This window comes from Nothobranchius furzeri, chromosome 19 (assembly GCF_043380555.1).
Source record: "Nothobranchius furzeri strain GRZ-AD chromosome 19, NfurGRZ-RIMD1, whole genome shotgun sequence".
In the NCBI taxonomy this organism is placed as follows: domain Eukaryota; kingdom Metazoa; phylum Chordata; class Actinopteri; order Cyprinodontiformes; family Nothobranchiidae; genus Nothobranchius; species Nothobranchius furzeri.
In genome coordinates this window covers 11441055-11454907 of record NC_091759.1, presented here as the reverse complement: position 1 = coordinate 11454907, position 13853 = coordinate 11441055, and the positions used below count along the sequence as shown (strand labels likewise).

The 13853-nt window shown below is 38.1% G+C and overlaps 1 protein-coding gene across 2 annotated transcripts in view; it reads right to left on the bottom strand.

Annotated features, from left to right (window-relative positions):
- Positions 1–5506: 5506 nt before the first annotated feature.
- Positions 5507–13853, bottom strand: part of LOC107394430 (H-2 class I histocompatibility antigen, L-D alpha chain) — a 23348-nt gene continuing 15001 nt past the window's right edge. For both annotated transcript variants that reach the window (XM_070547642.1, XM_070547643.1), the window contains exons 9-12: positions 13489–13536; positions 11347–11394; positions 7683–7721; positions 5507–5700 (exon numbers count right to left, since the gene is read on the bottom strand). In XM_070547642.1, the coding sequence (XP_070403743.1) occupies positions 11357–11394; positions 13489–13536 (86 nt within the window). In that variant the 3' untranslated portion in view covers positions 5507–5700; positions 7683–7721; positions 11347–11356. The remainder of the gene's footprint in view (positions 5701–7682; positions 7722–11346; positions 11395–13488; positions 13537–13853) is intronic.

Here is a 13853-nt window from a genome sequence, read left to right as displayed (position 1 = left end):
AACCTTGGCAGCAGACTCAGTTCATCCAAACAATGTCTCAGATATTCGGGAGAATCTCAACGAGATTAATTCCATATCGAATCCTTTAAATTAATAACTAGGGCTGGGACTTTAACACGTTAATTATGATGAATTAATGAGAAAAAAATAACGTGTTAAAAAAATTAACGCATTTAATCGCAGCTTTCATTTCGAGCACGGCGGAACCTTTGTCATTGCACAATTTCCTCATAGACTGAATATCACTGATGCACACAACAATGCACAGTGCTAATGGCTACTAAAACGGAATAAAAACAGAAAGAAGTTGCCTTGCTTGGACTGATGCAGGATTTATGAAACACGTCCGCCTCTTTTCTTAACTTGGAAAAAAAAAACTTCCAGACAACAACGGAGTCCGTGTCATGGACATTTTTCAGAGATCGTCTCTGCTGCGGCTGCCCGGTGGCACCGGAAACTACAAAAGTTGCGGTAAGCTATATTTTTAACATTTACGTAACAACTGTGCAGCGCTGAAAGCACCAGACAGAATAAATCAGTAGTTGATGAAAGTAGTCAAACGAGAGGCACCTGGCTGCCGCTGGAAGAACACTCCGTGTTCTCACTACTCTGTAGACAATCACAAACAACGTGTCTTAAAGTTGAAAACAGAAGTTTAAGTTAAAACCGAAACACTCTGAAACTTTTCTGATGATTTTCTTAATTCTGTCGGGGAGTTATATGTTTCTGAGACGAGTCTCTGTCCAAACATCACATGCATTACTATCATTAAGCAGCGAGGTGTGTTGAAGCTGTCATCAGCTAAGGGGCGGATGCTTAAGTGCATCGGGGCAGCGAGGAACGAGGAAGTTGCGATCAGGCTAGAGATCACACCAGATTCGCTGCAGCAGGCGTGAATCTGCGGGTCTGCAGCATCCCTTCTTAACGTGACATCAGGACTTCCCATGTAAGGAAGGTCCGCTCACCTGTTCGTCAGATCATTATTTCCTCGCCATGATCTTTTATCTCCCCATCATCCTCCAGTCATCCAACTGGAACCAGTTAATGTTCCTGATCATTCTCAGAATATGTCACGCCTGCTCTGGTGTTAAAAGTTAGTACATTTAAGTGCTAGATCATATTTGTGCCTGTTCTACTGTCATTTTGAAGGATTATTATTCATGTGTTTTTACTACATTATGAGTAGAAATGCTAATAAAAACTCCCAATTATACAAACAAGTGAAACTGGAAAAATGAGAATCTGGTGCAAAGTCTAATTTATTTCAGTCATTCAACTAGACAGAGAGACTATTTAAAGGCTCAGGAACACTTTGCAGGTGTTTTCTATTTGTAATTATAATTTTAGTTCATTTGGGTCTTGTTTCATATCACACAGTGACATTTGAATAATTAAAATGCATTTTTTATTAAAAGCTTTAGTTTACAGTAATAACCATGTCTAATGTTTGATTCTCTGTCTCATAATTTTAATTAAAAGTTTTGCTTTGAGAGCACATTTTCCTGAACGATTAAAATGCGATTAATTTAGATTAATTAATTAATTACAAAGCCTCTAATTAATTTGATTAAAATTTTTAAAAAGTACATGAAAAGTTTACATAGAAAGTCGGTCACGCACGGCTTTGACTTTCTGGCATCCTACTTTTAACCACACACGCTGTCTTTATTCACAAACAACAAAATGTTGGTTTAGATCCTTTGTCCCCTTTAATCTGATTTTGTTAAAATATCCTCATTAAAAACAGATTTCCATGTAACAGCATGTTTAAAACAACTCTCCAAACCATCTTAACAGTCCCATTTCACAGCAGAAATGTTGAAAGGTGCATTAATAAGGGCTGCGTTCCACTTTAAATTTCTGCCTTTGCGCATGTTCATAAAAACCCAGCATGCACAGAGACGGAAGTAGAAGACAGCCCTTGTTATTACATCTGTGTGTGTGTCCTAATCATCAACACATCTGTCATGAACAAGGTCTAATGAAAAGACTGTAACTTTAAAATAAACAACTCCCCACACACAATATCCTATCTGGCATAATTTCATTTTAAATGGAAGGATTTACATGATTTTGTAACATTTCAGTATATTTCACAGGTGGGTAGACAATCTTTATTATTATTTTACAGACACCTAGATTTAAGTTAATATGTGAGAAATGTAATTATTTTATGACTCATTTGAATTTTACTATAAATTTTTCTCTGAAATTTTCAGAAAGTTAATTTAGGACCAATATTTTATAGTTACCACTGATTAAGAGTGGATTCAAGATATCGAAATTCCAGGGAAAACATTTTCTTCCTCAGGTATAAGAAATTAGGACCACATGAAAATGATGTCTGATGAGTCTTCTATGTCAGCAGATTGGTAGAGCACTTTACCAAAACATTCCTGCACTTAGCTGAGGGATAAAATAAATAAACTACCAAAGATATATTAAAAATAGCCTGTTTGACTTAAAGATAAAACCTGAACACTTAACTATTTGATTACATTCTAACCCATATTGCTCCAAAAGAAATAAAATGCAGAAACAATGTTTTTTTACAAGGTTTCTTGCCATTGATGTTTAAAGATATAAATAAGTTTAGCCTTTTCTCCTTAAATTTTAGTGTTAAGATATTGTGTTTTTCTACTGTATTACGAGTAACAAGCCTCAACCTGTGGCACCTTATCACAGCAGGACATACTGAGAAGGTTTCATTCATGCCAAATTTTCATGTATTTTATATTCATCAGACATGAAAACGGGCTAAGGGTGGGAAAAGGTGAGACCCATAAATTGTTTTTCAAATAACAACTTAAACAAGTAAAGCTTAAAAAATGAAACCAATTATCAACGAAATCAGATAAATATCAACAAATAATGTGAAATGAAATGTTTTGTCTGGTGCTGAAAATATTAGAACTATATAAGAATCCTAAACTTCTCTCTCTCTCTCTATTCTGTCAGAGTGCAACTCACTCTGCCCAAATAATGAATAGACCCAATTCTGATTCGACCCGACGGGCATACTCGGTTCGGGCTTGGGTCGCCCCTCGCCTGGCGGTCTAAACAGGAGAGACTTCCAGGCGAGGTGTGTTTGTACAAATGTATTTATTTCACTGTTCCCCTGTGTTTAATAGTGAAACTGGTTAACTTGTGAAACCCGCGCTATCAACCCATCACCCCCTCCAAATATTTTTTCATCGGATCTCCACGAATCAAGCAAATGACCCGTTTTGAATTCAAAACGGCAAATTTTGCCCAAAAGTGAGGGAAATTCATGTCTGATTTATATCTATATATAACCTAGAAATCCATCCATCCATCCATTGTCTGAACCTGCTTGTCCAAGTGGGGTCGCGCGCGGGGGGGTGGGGTCAATGGGCAATCAGGAGGGGTACACCCTAGACAGAGAGCCTGTCCATCGCAGGGCAACACAGACACACAGGACTAACAATTACACACACACACACACACACACACACACACACACACACACACACACACACACACACACACACACACACACACACACACACACACACACACACACACCTAAGGACAATTTAGACTGACCAATCAACCTAACAGTCATGTTTTTGGACAGTGGGAGGAAGCCGGAGTACCCGGAGGGAACCCACACATGCACAGGGAGAACATGCAAACTCCATGCAGAAAGATCCCAGGATGGGAAGCGAAGCCAGGACCTTCTTGTAGCAAGGCACCAGCTCTAACCACTGCACCACTGTGCAGCCCTAACCTAGAAATGTAACGCCAATCTCCAATTTTTATCTACTGACTTGAAAGACAAATACACACAAAAAAAATCCTGCCTAGTCCAAACTGAGTTTTATGCCTCTCTATAAATCAAATAGCTACACATGTGAATGGTTGCCTCTATTCTAAGAAAGCTGTAGAAAAACAAACTTATGTTAAGAAGAAGAAAATATAATTTCTATAGTGCCTCTCAAGATAAAGATCACGAGGCGCTTCACAAAAACAAAAAATGTAAAAATATAAAAAAGAATTTGGAAAATGGTTAAAAATATATTTAAAGCAGGGGTGTCAAAGTCAAACTCACACGGGGCCGAAATGAAACTCTGGGACGGAGTCGAGGGCCAAACTTAATATTTTTTGAAAAAGTGACGGCAAATTTGCACATTTTCTTTATCAACATATATGCAATTTTGAACATTTTAGTTTGGAAACAAACTTATTTCTGCATTAACACAGAATGTGGAATAACCAAATTACACACGAGCAAGTCAGTTTTAAATAAAAGGCATCAGTGGTATTCATTACTTGTGGTATAATCAGCATTTTTAAAATCTATTCAGGATTTATGTTTTCTTGTTTATTCATTTTTCTTATTTTTTATTCTCCTTTTTTTCTCCTGTAATACGTGTCATCGCTGCTGTGACGTCTAGCTTTCCCCACTGAGGAACAATAAAGGGATTTTCTATTCTATTCATCTATCTGCAGCCTTTCCACTTCCTGTTTACTGTGGGTTAAATCTTTTCTCACGAGCCAACAACAAAATAAAAATATCATTTTATCTTAAATGAAAATGCAACATCTCACCTGTTAACTTTCATGTTTTGGAGCAGAAAAAGAGCATAAAACCAACATATTTAAAGCTCAGTTTGCTCCACTGGTTTACTGTGATGCTCACCTGTTCCAGCCAGATACCTGCATCATGGGGTTGATCTGAGCTGAGGAGGAGACTCCTGTTGTTTTGTTCATCTTCATCATAATAATGACAACATTAGATGACAACAGGTGCTCACATAGGTTTGTGCTGATGAACATGTCTGAGCAGCTTGACCACGTTGTTGTGTGTCGGGGAGGAAACACAACCACAGAGCCGTGCTGATTTGAGCGTGTCGCTGCTCGCTGGAGTTATATCGGCTCTGTCTGGACGTTAGTTGGAAAACTTTATCTTTCAGTCGTGAACACATTACTGAGCGGCTAGAATCTCCGTTTCTGGGCTTCAACTTCAGAATCAGCTGAGTAAACTCGGCGCTGAGTGAGAGGAGTGTAGTTTGTCCGGGACAGCGGAGCTGCAGACACCGGCAGCAGGCGCTGGAAAAAACACAAAGGAGGGGGCGCATTGGCTCCGTGCTGACGCCGCAAAGCATCATGGGAGTTGAAGTCTTTGCGGTAAAATAGGCCAGCGGGCCAGTTTTAATATATTTTTGATATTTATCTCGCGGGCCACATAAAAATGCTCCACGGGCAGCATCTGGCCCGCAGGTCTTGAGTCTGACATGTTATTTAAAATGAGCAAAAATAGACAATTGTGATTAAAAAGAAAAAATGTTAAGAAAGAGAGAGAGTGAACAGGAAAGAGGGAAATCAGTGGATCCTGAGGAAGGTGGAATAGGTGGGGAGAGCAGAATAAAGAGAGAGTGGTGAAGAAGGTCATACAAAAGCCAGCTTGAGCAAGTGAGTCTTCAGCTGCTTTTTAAAGGAGACCACTGAGTCCACTGATCTCAGGCTCAGGGGGAGAGAAGTTAAGAATTTGTTATGAAGTAAAAAGTGCTTTAAAAACCATTCAGCTGAAATAAGCATTTCTTCTCTTTGTGCCACAGATTTGGCCATAAAAATCTTTGTTCAACTGGTTCATCTGGTTCCAGAGACCTTAGACTGGCTAATTGTTTCCACTGGAACCATCTGGAGATGGGTTGCATTGGTCGGGGAAGATGTCGGCTGTTGAATAAAAAGGCAAAATTAGTTCAAATGCACAAAACTAAAAACACTTTAGGTAATAGAGGACTTAAAGAATGAATAAATCGACATACAATTATTCAGCAACTGAAACATGTTATGGTCTGAGGGGTGTACAAAAACTATTAACAAAAGAATTCTAAATAAATTAAAAGGTGGGATCAGAGTTCCTGAGAAAGCAGTTAAAACACAATCCCTTCTGAAAATACAGGGTATATACAGCAATCCTTAAGTAAAATTGAATACTTTTTAATACTTTTTTTTACTACCTTCAGAATTTTTTTAAAACCATCACAACACTAAATTGCAAGTGTTAATCAGCGACCTATTTACACATATTTTAACATATATAACATACAAAAAGAATAGACTTAGAGACTCACTGATGTTGACAACGTATTGCACATATTTATTTTACTTAGAAAATAAGCCAGGCACTTCTGTTCAGCGGTTCAGACAGTTGACCACGAGGCCTGAAATGATGCACAACGACCACTGAATATGACGTCATCATAATGTGACCGGATATGCTAAAGCAGGGCTGCTCGATTATGGCAAAAACAATAATCACGATTATTGTGACTGAAATTGAGATCTCGATTATTTAAGACGATTTTTCAATTTATGTAGATTTTTATTTTTTTATTTTTATTCAGTCATAAAACTGCTCAGGGCACAATCAGGGCAAAAATAAACAAGAAACAAGATGATCACTAAAATAACTCCTGATTCCCAGTATAAAAAGACCAATATACTCATAGCTCATAGTTTTTGACCCAAGGGCTATAGACCTTGGTTTAACTCATTTAAGTCTAACCAGTACAGACCCAAATACCAATATCTTGCAAATACTGACAGCAAGAATTATACAGTGGCATTTATAAATACATGAAAAATTGCTGTTCACTAAATGTTGCATAATATTTATTTAGTCATGTCAAGGTGCTGTAGGAGAGTGCACTAGCACCGTGTCCTCAGAGAGATTAGTTATTATTTATCAGCGTGAGGAACTTATTTCTATCTTATTTATAAACTATTTATTTACAAGTCCATCAGTTAATGTAATAAATGTCCCAACCACAGCTGCACCCCCCACCCCCAACCCGGTCTCACAGCAATCAGGGGCAAGCTGCACGTGTGTTTAGCACACCGCACGCGCACATTTAGCCGTTTTTATCGGCTCAGGAGTCCGCAGGTGCGGGTGTGTGTCACTCACTCTGGTTAATCCAACAGGGAGCTGGCTCCGAGAGCTGTTTCATTAGCGACCGACGCATCACTACATCATTCCCTTTCCTAATGTCCTGAAGAATGGTCCGGAGTGCAGGGGGAGTGTTTAGCTAATCTGCAGGAAATGTCGACGACAGCTATCCAGAAAGTAGCTAAGGGTTACCAGAGATGTTTCTGAGGTGTTCGCTAGGTACTTTTAAGATTTAAAAAGTCAAGAAGGGGGTCTGAGAAGCTGCTAGAAATAGCGTCAAAGTCGCTAAGTTAACTTGGCAACACTGGGAGGAGCGCTTCATTTGCAACTCAAGGCAGCGCAAGTGGGAGGAGCAAATAATCGGCTTGCTTTGTTTTTATAATCGTTCAACACATTTCATTCGGAATATATTTCTATGACGATGTTCAGAATACGACACCTGATAGTCTGAAAAAATAATACCTAATTTGGAAAAAATAATACCTCTGAGACCAAATTTAACACTTTTAATGGCCTTAAATTTGACTATTTTGATTTATCACTTTTTAATACTTTTTAAAACCCCGCGGACACCCTGAAATACCTTGCAGCTGAACACTAATTGTAAACCTAGATCTGTGGTACACTCCTCTGCAAGAAGACAGAACACTGTGTTTTGATGAGATTATAAACCTCTAATAATGTCGCTCTGCTGATTAGAGCAAAACATTCATGGAAGCAAGCATATCTGCATACATCGGACCAGTGTTTGCACAGCCATACTTACAGCTGACACCAGAGTCACTGTCACTAGAGGCACCTGCCTCTGTGAAAAGAAACAGATGGGTTAAGAAAATTAAATAAAGCCTTTTTTGTTTTACAATACCTTAAAAGACATCTACAATCCAGATTCACAATCAAGCAAAGCATGTAATGGGTTGCAAAAGTATTCACGTCTGTTGGTAAGTCTATATTTCATCTTAAAAATGGAACATATTTTTTATTTGAATCAATCAATCAGCTTTATTGTCAATTCTACCAAATGTACAGCACATTTCTACAGAGAATCACAATTGCAATTTCTCTCTGACCCTAAGTGCAAAATATCGACATTTAAAAGCATTTGCATATGCCTTTGGAATGACTAATTATTGATTATCAACTGCTATTGAAATAGCTACCTTCGCGAGGATTACTTTACAATGATCTACAATTGTTGACTTAACCAACTTCTCAGGATATGCTCCTGTCTTCACTGGCATGAGGGAACGCTTTCTCACTCCAGCCTTCACCTGGACTGCAACAGCTTCTTCAGAAAGAAAGTCCCTTCATGTCTCTGGTGCTCAACGACAGGTGGTTTCTGCGACCGCCTACCATTGACCAGGGGGTCTGTAGCGTCACGAAGGTCCTCTAATTTGTGACAAAGGTCACATTATCCCAGCTAGGTCAAGCTGGGTCAGACTGTAACTTTTGGTTCCACAGATTAATCCAGGAGTCATGATGGCTGCGGAATATCATTTTTATCTGCTGCTGTTCCGTCCCAGATTGAAGGGCACTTCAAGATCACAATGATAATTTAAATAATTATTTTAATAAACTCTTTGACTTTATTACTGTTTATTATAATCATCATAAATAATCTCTTGGTTCAGTATAAATGTATTTTAATTACTGAAATGAATTATTATTGTTTGGGTATAATTATTATTATTCATGATAATCAGTAATGTGTGTTCAGTAAACCAGAAGGTCATTTGCACGTTAACCAGCCTCATTCAGAGGGTATCCAGGATAAAGGTTAACTGCCATCAAGTCTTTGACTCATGACCAAAGCTTTCTTGCTCTGAGAGTGGGCGTGTTCTGAGGGGTTTGTTAAGACTAAATTTCCAGCAGCAAAAGTTCAGTTCGAGAACCAACCACCATCCTGAGGATAAGGGAACGGCCGCCCTGAAGCCTCTACCTGCTGTTTGGTCACGCTGATAGAATAGCTTAGAATAAACGGACCTGTAACCAGCTGATGCAAAACTCCTTCAGAGTTATTGATTTTTAAGTAAGATGCAAAACTTCTTCAGAATTAAGCCAGAACGCTCGACACCGTGTACCCGGCGACATCTCTGGACCAGAGGATCGGTTCTACTCGCGTCTTCTCTACCGGACCGAGTACCCTGAGGCTAACAACATCCTCCTTGACCTCCGGATCCACACAGAGGGTCGTCTTGCTGGGTGAGGTAGCAAACAGATAGTGTTTGATGCTGTCTTTCTAAGAAACGACTCAGTTAGCTGCGAAACCATCATTTCACCCAGAACAAGTTCCTCTCTCTGACAGAAACCTTCTGAGAATCCATTCACGCATCCAAGCTCTCATTTCATTTTAGCTTTCCATCCAGACACAGGTAAATATTTTGATACCAAGTTTAATATCAAAGCTGGTAAATTGTCATCCATGAATTGTCATTTAAATCATAAAGTTTAAAATTGTTAGTAATAAATTCTTCATTTTTAAACTGCCTCATCTTTGAAATGAAACACAGAACGGTATAAATATTTCTGGTTATTGAAAAAGCAAAGATTCCTAACTTCTGATTCAAAAATAAACTTTTGCTATTAAATTTAATTATCTTAAATTTAACATTAATCTGTGGATTAAATATAGACCAAGCAGGTCGGTGTCTGAACTGGGGGTGCGCGAGCTGCCGCTAGGGGGCGCGCGAGGTGAAGAGTGCGGAGCTCAGAGAAGTCTGTCACATGTCACCATTAGCGTAGCCAGAAACTCATTTGTGGGTGGGCCTAAGAAAAAGTAAGTGGGCTCAATTAAAGCAATTGAAAACAAGTATATTTTGCTTGTGTGTGTGTGTGTCCTCATCGCTCCGAGCTTCAGCACTCTGGCCTGCACATGCTGTTAATAGCAAGATATGTTCAGTATTTGATCATTGTTATCGGTGTTGGAGAAATCTGAAGGTGGCGAGTCATTCTGGCAGATTGTAATTAACACCTGTCTCATGCAGGTGTTCTGACATCGTAAACCTCACACACAGAACATTGTGGATGTAACTAAATAAATCAAGAAATGATTCCCATCTGAGCATTTTAGCATTATTATATTATTTTATTAGCACACTGACTGTGGGACAGCATTCTAACAGCGCGCTGAAGATCTGAAGTTCAGAGTGCGTCTGTCAGAGGTCAGACGCGTTCCAGCGGAACCACGGCTCACGGGTGCACATGTGAGCACATCTGGGCTGGGCAGAAGTAATTTTATAACATTGGTTTAAATAGCGCCAATAACGATACGCGGTGACTGGAGCGGCTCATGGAGCTGTGCCGCACACACACACACACACACACACACACACACACACACATATTCAACAACCGCACGTTGCGCTGTGCCGTCAGACTGAAGGCAGAAATGAGCGCTGCCTCCTCCGTGATAAAAAAACTTTTAAGAGGTTTTATAACAACATTTTTCATTCAAGGTCAAATTAAGATATTAGCTTCTATTTTGGGATGACGTATTAAAGTCGGTCCGCTCCAGCCAGTGACTCCTCATGAACCTGACCACAACTCATGTTACTGCAGCATTTGTTCTTCCAGTCCGCGTGGCAGCGGATCGCAGATTCAGCCGCATCATAAAACAGCAATAAGTCGGTCTGAGGCAAAAGTGAACCTCATGGCTATAGCTTTTCCATCTTTTCCCCTATAGACATTTGATTACGCACAAGTAGGTGATCAGTTCAGGTTTACGCAGAGCAGAAGGAAGGAGAGCGCTCTGGTTAAACGTTCCTGCTTTAAGAAAACAGTTAAATTGCATTGTTTATGTGCTACCTGGGCACTCTAAATATTGATTTAAAATTAAATCAAGGGAAATTGTAATGGTATTGAATGTTTATTAATTACTATTTCAAAAATACATAATACATACACATAAAAATGAAAGTGATGGGGAAAAAGGTCAATCATATTTTTTTAACCCTGTCTGTGGTGTGACTGGTTAGCGTGACGTCTGATATATATTTATATATATATGGCTATATATGGCTATATATATCTATATATCTATATATATATATAACCATGCCCTGATGTGGGGCTGGGGGGGTGCGTCGACATGGTCGGGACATAGACGAGGGTGCGCGACTAAATAAGTTTGGGAGCCACTGTTATACATGACATAAGCTTCATATGCTAATGTGCTTGATCATTCTCAGAATCTAACAACTGATAGCTAACAGTGTTGATTCTAGTATGTAGAATACGCTACATCCTGCAGGAATGGAGTGATGGCCAGTTAATGAGTGAGTACAGATGACAATGATGAGTAGTGAAAGGGCACCAGTGATGAAACAGATTGTTGAGTGATAAATCTTTCTGGTTATTCAATTTAGGATTAAGTATTACAGAAGATGAACTAATGAATAATAATAGGTTCAAAAACACAAAGCTGTACTTACTTTGCACATCCTAGTGAGTAGTAGTTGGGGAGGGACCTGAAGATGAAACTGAAGAAGATTATATTAATAAGGACAGAGTTAACATATTTTTATACTTTATATTGTTATATTTCACTTTTTGTATACCAGTTTTACATACCTATGTATAATAAAATAAAAATTTTTATTACATACAAAAGAACACTTAACCATTAAAAGCCAACAGAGTACTTACTTGAACAAGCATACAACTCGTTCAAGCTAGCTTTACGTGACCAATTCCACCTTTTCTGGGATCCACTGATTTCCCTCTTGTCATTTTCCCTTCCCTTACATGTTTTAATCAATTTCTTTGTTTCTCACTTTAACAATATATTTTTATAATTTTTTATTATCTTTTTTATATTTTTTATTTTTGTTCTTGTAAAGCGTCTGATGATTTTAACTTGAGAGCCGCCCCCGGACGACACACGGCAGAGTAACGGAATGAAATGACTGTTTCCCCTCTCCTCTGCACAGAGCTAGTATGCATGAGATACGGTCTCAAGGTCTCATGCATTTGCTTCTAACCTGCTTCTTTTCAGTTCAACAGAATAAAGAATGGACTCTCTTCTTTTAATTAATCAAAGAACTCTATTTTAATAAAGCTAATCATGCAAAGTGTTAGTCAATAAATAAGATCTGACCAATCTGTGAAATCAAAATATTAATTACTTTATTATAATCCTATAGAATATAAAGGTAATATGACTTTAAATGTTCCAATAGGACTGATCTCACTTAGCGTTAAGAGACATGACACATTACTTTCACTGATCCAATCAGAATCTGCCAGATCTGACGGAGGCGTGGTTTTGATGGTGTTTGGTAAATCTGTCAACTTTTCATTCGACCATAAACCAAAACATCCTAAGTATAAAACTATGCCCACGTCATCTTTAATGCCAGTTCAAAACGTTCTAGAGAAGTTGTTGGAGTGGCCAATCCATAGCTTTCCTCTTCAGCCGAAAGAACCAACGACAAGCTGGATAAAATCTGTTGCTGTTTCAACTGCTGCAACGGTTCCTTTCAGAATAAAAGCTGAACCACCGAGATTTGGGTCTCACCAGACGCCAACAAAATTGTCGTGACCCGGAAGTATCTCAAGACGGGTGGTCGGCTGGCGTGGCTGCTTCTACAGGCACCGGTTCCATAAAGGTCAAGCTGGACCTTTACACCTCCTGATCTAGACGGGGATTTCTGCTCAGGGTATGTAGACCAGTAAATGGCGTCGAACGTGTTTATGAATCTCCTCCAAAGCTTAGCGCAAAGACATCACCTTCAGTTCCCATCAGAACTAATCGCTTCTTCAGATTTGCTGGTTCTGAGCAACATTATATGTCACACCATTCTCCATCTCTTCCACCTTAGTTACACCATACATTTAGTGTTTAAAGTTAGTCTAGTTTCATTTGTTTAGTAATAAATTTTTTAACTTTTAAACTTGACTCTCTCTCTCCTGTTGTCTCTGAGTGAATACGAAGCTGTTATCTAATCCCTGCATTAAAAAGTTCCAATCTTCTGCTTTAAAATAACCTCACAGATCCATAAGGTTGATTTCATATTTACTATGGAATCCTACGCCTTATGGCTTATTAAATAACATGTAATTTAAATCATTACAGCAGCCTAACGGTCCGCACTCGACACAATTTAATGCTTTTTTAATATTTTAAGACCCCGCGGCTATTCCGGAGTGTTTTCCAGGTTGGGAAACTCTTCTTTCAGAGTCTTGCCAATATCTGATTAATTCATTTGGACAAATGTTGTTTTGATGCTGTATAAATTCAGTTCAATGGCAACAAAGCAGTTTTCCTCATAGCGATTCAGTTTCACACATAATTTTTGAGTACTTTATTAAGACGCAAGAAAAAGTATTCATTTTCCCTTTAAAACTATCTTACATTTAAGTTTTTGTACAGCTGCAAAGAAATCTTTATTATCGGATTATATCATCTTCAAATATTACAAATGCTTGTTTTCTTGTGGTATAGTCTTATAATAATAACAACAACCACAATAAAAATAATAACAATAACAATAATAATAATGATAAAACTACTACAAAACAAGAAAATAATAATAATTATTGTTACTAGTTGGTTAAATCTCAAAATCTCTTACCATTCATCAAGGACATATTCTCCTCTTCAGCATTCCTATTCATATCAACTGTGTAAACACAGACACACAATACAAAGTAAACTCTCTCTCTCTATATATATATATACACACACACACATACATATATACATATATATATACACATACATATACATACATATATATATACATATATATATATACACATACATATACATACATATATATACACATACATATATACATATATTTATACACACACACACACATATATATATATATATATTAGGGCTGCAACAAATGATTATTTGGATAATCGATTAATCGGATGGGGTCTCGACACGATTAATCGATTAATCGGATTACATGGGGAAATTTTTAAAAAC